Source organism: Larus michahellis, chromosome 1 (genome assembly GCF_964199755.1).
Source record: "Larus michahellis chromosome 1, bLarMic1.1, whole genome shotgun sequence".
Lineage (NCBI taxonomy): Eukaryota > Metazoa > Chordata > Aves > Charadriiformes > Laridae > Larus > Larus michahellis.
In genome coordinates, this window is record NC_133896.1 from 64,827,138 (window position 1) to 64,833,652 (window position 6,515).

General features: G+C 35.3%; 1 protein-coding gene across 1 annotated transcript in view; it reads left to right on the forward strand.

Annotated features, from left to right (window-relative positions):
* Nucleotides 1–5,831, forward strand: part of MTPN (myotrophin) — a 42,106-nt gene extending 36,275 nt beyond the window's left edge. The window contains exon 4 of the mRNA XM_074582857.1: nt 2,544–5,831. Within this exon, the coding sequence (XP_074438958.1) occupies nt 2,544–2,630 (87 nt within the window). The 3' untranslated portion in view covers nt 2,631–5,831. The remainder of the gene's footprint in view (nt 1–2,543) is intronic.
* Nucleotides 5,832–6,515: the final 684 nt, after the last annotated feature.

Here is a 6,515-nt window from a genome sequence, read left to right on the forward strand (position 1 = left end):
ATTTATAAATATATGTGTGTGTATTTTAAGAAAACAATATAACACAAACATAAAGTGTTAATAGCTTTTACTTTGGGGAAGTAGACAATACTGTGGAATCACTTTACTTCTATGCACTTTTCATTAAACTTCCAGGCAGTATTGTACTTCTGAAAACTAAAGCCCTCTTGACCCAAGCTTTATTATTTCCTTCTCATTCTATTGTATGCAGGGAAGAATCTTTGTGCCTAGCTAAGGGCCCATTTTCCTAATTTATTAACACTGAGTTTATTAAACGGTGTCCTCCTTAGGTAGTCATGACCCTCTTTGCCTACATTCAGTGAAGCTTGTTTAGAAACTCAGGTCTTGCGAGTTTGTAACAAATGTGTATAAGGGTGGAAAGCTGTCCTATGTCTAAACTAAAAGTTCTCCTTATACTTTAAAGTTAGTTCAGTTAACAGTTATATCTTTTATACTCTAAATTGGTGGAGAGTTTTATAAGTTAAAGTTCTTTAAACTATGATTCAAGATGAATACTGGTAGGTCAGTTACCGCATAATTCCTTTTTTCTTCAAGCCTATGTTCTTTCAGGTTTTCCGAGGTAACCATCAAAGAACAGCTTTGAAGCCCTCTTGATTTCCACATGGACTGTAATCTGAGAGTGCTATCTAAGCAATAGAAATAATCAACATCTGCAAAAGAAGCCTTTTTGAAGGCTTTGTGCATATTTTGAAAATATGCACAAAACTTATGCCTGTATTCTGCTACCCGGAAGGTACTAGAGAAAGTGAAGGAAGGAATTCTGGAATGCAACCTGGTCTAGTGGAAGGTGACCCTGCCCATGGTCGGAACTAGGTGATATTTAAGGTCCCTTCCAACCTAAACCATTCTGTCGTTCTACGCATTACTGCAATTATAAGTATCCCTCTCTGAATTCTTTACTGGAGTTCTCAAGACGATTTTATTTTCCGTGACAGAAGTCTGTCTCGCTGCCCCATAGCTGACTGCTGCCAAATAAAATAGTCTGTTAGCTCATGTCTTGCAGTGAGGGGGCTGCAAGGAAGATGAATGGCTGCAGGAGGATCAGTTTGGCTAGTGGACCACAGGATGAGCACTGCTGCCTTAGAAACCACTGTAAAGCCATCTTTTTTAGAGTGACAGATTGAACATTTACAAGTAAAGAGAGTAGAGATTTCAAAGATGAAAGTATTCTATGTTATGAAAAGTAGTATTGTCAGCAAATCATAGTAATGCCAGATCCAGTTTATTAGATTATTATGGGGGCTGAGAGTTGTCTTAAGAACAGACATGGTATTATGTATGAAAGTTTAGTGGGGTTTTAATGTGTATCATCTTTTATCAGTAAAGAAGCTTTTGAAATTCTAGGTCCGTTATGTTTTTTTAAAAACTATTAGGTGTCCTTTGCTATTAATCTGTGCACTTCCTTCCTTGTAATTGAGAAGAGATTTGTACTTGCTCAATGGGGAGATTATACATAAAACTAAAGACAAATCTCTGCAGTACCTGCTCTTGCCACCCACAGTGTTTTCCCTGTCACTTGATTAAGCATATTTTAAAGTGAGACTTGCATATCTTCTCAAGAGGAGGTGTTCTGGAATATAACTTATTTTCAGGAAACATCTCTCTTGATCTCTGCAGTCACTCCTGTGTTCTCTAATAACTTTTATCCCTTTATTTAACTACTCTATTTATAATTTAGATAATTTAGTCTGGTTTTTCACTTTTATGTGTATGACCATGCAGTGCTCAAAACAAACGTGACTAGGTAATCACTCTTTGCTTCTCTTTTGCTCTCCTTCCATAATTCTGGCACTGAGGCTGTGTTTGTGCTTACTATTCTGCTATTTGTCTAGTTGGTGCATTTCTATTGTCCTCTATCCTCCTGTTGCCTCCCTATTCTGTTTTGTTGCCTTTTAGGTGTAGGCATAGCTTATTCAAAACAAACTTGATCAGTTTTAGACTTGGAATGATTTGGGCTTTTTTTCTATGTAGCAATAGCGATTTTTTTCAAAATGGGAGAGAGAAGCACAGTCCTAGATGGATGTAGTCTTTTATGATATAGAAAGAAATAGTATGATTTGTTAGTAAGTAAGCTCTTCCAGAGGCTACCTGTTTAATTTAGCATGTGAAAAAGCTTGCTGCAACATAGATTTGAAAGAAGGGCGTAATACTGAATTTTTACATCCATATGAGTAGTTGCTGGAAACAAACAAAAATCCTGCTGTTTCTATCCAAGATTAACTGATAACTTGTTGATCATGCAACTTGCTGTGTGACAAAGGTTATGTGACTTTTTTTCTCATTCTAAAGTAAACTTTGAAATTTATATTAGCTGCATACCGAATAGTTTTGTACATAAATCTTGCCTGTTTGATGTCTAAATGAAAACAATGCACTGCATTAAGAAGCTGTAATGAATATTGCAATGAATATAACTGCATTAAGAATGTAATGAATATAATTATCCAAGGTAAGTAACTTTTCTGGTACACTTCATACAGGTTGGCTTTATGAATTAACAGTCCTTCTCAATATATTTACAGGGTGCTGATAAGACTGTGAAAGGCCCAGATGGACTAACTGCCTTTGAAGCCACTGACAACCAGGCAATCAAAACTCTTCTTCAGTGACGGATGGACTGATATCTTAAATGTCTCTCCTGTGGCCTCACACTGCTGCCTGTCTGTCACTCTTTGCATCTTCCAGCTTCTTCAGCTAAATACTTTGGGGGGAGGGAAATTCTTTATGAATCAGACTAGTTAGGGGCTTGTATCAAAGATAATCTGTTTGGAGAGGGTTGAAAACTATTACGAACAGCGTCCCTCTAGGACTTCTTTTCAGTGCACAATCTCTTCCCATTTCTAGTGAAAATGGAAGAAGGAAGACAGACCATAATCTTGAATTTTTGGCTTGTAAACCTCCTAGGTTAGTACTAAGATTTTTGTTGAAAGATTCCTATAGGTGGAAGTACTGTGCTATGTACCTGAAACTAATTGTGAAGGAGACAATAGTCCCATGCTATTAGTGTCTGCCATAATCTGAAGTGTAGTAATGTAGGTGGCTGGGTTGCTTTTCTCTCTTCTCTCTCCGTGGGTAGCTTTATTCTTCTTCTGCCTAAAGCTTACGTTGCAGTTTTGAGGACTTTTGATACTAGTTATTGGGGCTGTTCTTTATATTGACTAATTGGATGTCACACTAATGTTTTTCTGACTCTTGAGTAAACCAGGAAAGATCAGTTGGGGCATGGTGGTGTTACACTCCATAATATCTGCCAAGGTACTTTTGGATGCTTGAATTTGAGGTTTTTCTTTCCGATATTTGTTCTAGTCTAGGACAGATTTTTAAGCAACTGTTTTTGAGAGAATTCAAAATGTCACTGTAGTTATTTCCAAAAGGATTGTAAGAGAAAATTTCTTTACTCACCATGTCAGCATAAAATTTATAGACGCATGTGAAAGCTACAGGCTGTTTGGTACACAAAGATAATCAAGTCAAATGTGGAAATGGATGCTAATTATTTAGACATTCCTATCAGGTGAATATTGTTGCTAAACTTTTCTGGTAAACTTACATGTAAGCTTTCTAAGCTCAGGTGTTAGGAACGGGAAGATGTACAAGTAGAAGTCTTGTCTTGCTCTAACTACTGGAGGAAAAAAACCCTTTTAACTGTGCAGATCTTAGAATCAGTGTTTCAGTGTTGGCTGAATGAACCTCTTAAATTTCATTAAGGCATGGGGCTTGTTCTGAAAGTTCCCAATGCAACCATACCACATGAACCATTGACTTTTAGATAAGATTAACCAGTAAGTATGTCAGTACTATGACAGTCTTGATAATTCATGGGAAGGTATTTAGTGATATTATAGGGATTCCTGTCACATCTTATGATCCTCAGGAATGTCTGAGCTTCTGGCTTTCATCTTGAAAATTTTCATTAGACTGCAGATTCACCCAAAACTGAATAACAGGTTTTATAACAGAAAAGCGTGTACCACAAACTATACATCTTTCTCTTTTGTGGAATATAGATTTCAAGTTTTCTGATAACATACACAATACAGAAAACAAATGTATATAACGTTTCATGCTGAATTCTTAAACAAAAGTAGCTGATATTATTTTGATATCACTGTTGAAATTGAGAATATGATATGTAGAAGTAGCCTGGTGACTACCACTCATATTTAATGGAGACTTAGTTTTACTTGAATCATGTTGCATATTATGATGGAATGTTTCAGCTATAAAAAGCCTTGCATTTAAACTGTAAAAGGAGAGTAGAAACTGATTTACATGTAGATATCCCATAAGAAAAGCAATGGAGAAAACAATCAATTCTGGCCATAAACTGTACAGTGCAATTACTGTTTGCTTCTTTGAGATGGGTGGCAAGGAAGAGCAGAAGAGTTGGAAATCAGTGATAAATCAATTGGTGAGCTGCTGATAAAAGAACAAGCGTGTTTGGTGAACAGTGCTTTTAATGACTATTTAAAGAGAACTCTTTAATCTTATCTCTGATCAGTGCTGGATTGTCATGTCATTGTAATAGTGTGAACGCAGACTATAGGTTTAACTCTTTATTCAGCTATGAAAGTAACCATCTTTGGCATAAATTTGCCTCCATATTATGCTATTAAATAATTAGCTATTAAAATACTAGTCTAGAAAACTGCAATCTGTTTTCATGTGGAAAACTTGATTATTCAAGTTTTTTGTGTTGATTAGTGTCAAGTTGTCTGGCCATAGTGTTCTTGGGGTTTGAGTTTTTTTTCTCTGTATTCTTTCCTGCCCTTCCCTTCCATTCTCATTTAAGTGAGCATTATCATAGTAAAGAAACATCATCTTTGTACTAACTCTTCTGGTGATTCACTGAGGCAATTTTGCCTCCCTTTTTCTACAATTATGTGGACACCTGATTTTTTCTTACTTTACTTGAGGAAAAAAAAAATGCAAGCAAACTTCAGTGAGACAAGTGTTTAATTTGGCTGTAATATATACCCAAGCTGCCTTTTGAGATAGTTGGAAGATGGCATTTAATGTTTGGCTCATAAAGAAGAAATACTTTTTTGCTTTTTGCACTACATCAGAGGTGATTGAGCATTTTGCCCAGGATTTAAAAAAAAAAAACCCAAACAATAATGTGATAATAAAAGCTTATACCTTTGTAACGGTCTAGATACTGGGCTTGTTTATTTGTTCCCTTCTTGATAGCTCTATTGTGGAAAAAATAATGGGTGGCTGCCTGTATCTTTGAGTAGGTCCTAACTAGATGAAAATACCGAACTGTAAATTATTTTGCATTCTATAAACAGAGTTTAAATACTTTGTCAGACTGGAATCACATATACTTGGAAATCCACTCTGTTCTTAAACCTTTTCCTTTGGAATTTGTGCTGAATAAGTTATAACCTTAAGTATATTCTGGATTCTGCTCCATTTTCTTAAGGGGGAGCAAATGGGAAAAGGAGTATGATAGTTAAATGGAACTTTATCCTTGAACATAACATCGAATTTTTTTGTAGAAGAGGCTGGTTAGAATGGAGTGTCCTAGGTCAAGCAATTGCAGTGTTGCATGCAAAATTTGAAAATGAACTTGTCTTAATTATATTTTGTAAATGGGTAAACAATCATCTTTCTACGCAGTGATGGAAGAAAATTAGTGCTCTGTGCATTTTGATATTTGACTTCCTCTTTTCACCATTGTTAACTGTTTTGACACAGTTGGGTTCATCATTATCATGGTTCAGACATCAGAATGCTAAATGATACTGTATTTTTAAGTTTGTGTTGCAAGAATGAATGGAATAAACTTGAATTGTGCGATAAGAAAATGTGGAGTTTTAGTTTGCTTTCTGCTCCTGTGTTTTATTAATCTCTGGCTACAACTTTTTATTTGCATGGAAGGCATCTAAGGTCCAGCTCACATGTACCGTGATTAAAATCTTCAGATACTTATAAGACTTAAATGTGGAATGGAAGCTGCTTTGAGAACTAAATGTACAAAGTTGGTTTTGTTTTGCCTTTTTATTACATCCATTTAAAAAAGGTTTTGTTGATTCTCTTCTCTTGTAGTCTGCATTTCCAGCTTAAATGGTAACGCATAATGTTGAAGATCTCTTACTCATGTTAAATTCTAAGAGACAGTTTGCAGATAGAGGCATGTTCCGCCCATTACCTGTGAAGACTAAGGCAATTCACTCTGTCCTTTACTTCATCAAAGAAACTGAAACATTTGTTTACAAAAAGCACAGCTGAATTATAAATAAAATGTGCATTTATTATTATTGTTGCATATTTATGGTGACTTTGCTAGAATTTCCTATTATAATTTTGCTTGTCAGTGGAGATTTAGATCAAATTGCTTGAATTGTTTGACAAGATTTATTTTAAAATATACACTTTTAAAGAAAAAGTACAGGAAGGTGAGGGAAAACTATAAATACAGAAAAAATATTTCAAAAGAAACTTAATTTGTCTCTTTTTCAGTGCTAAACTTGGAAAACAGGGACTTCTAA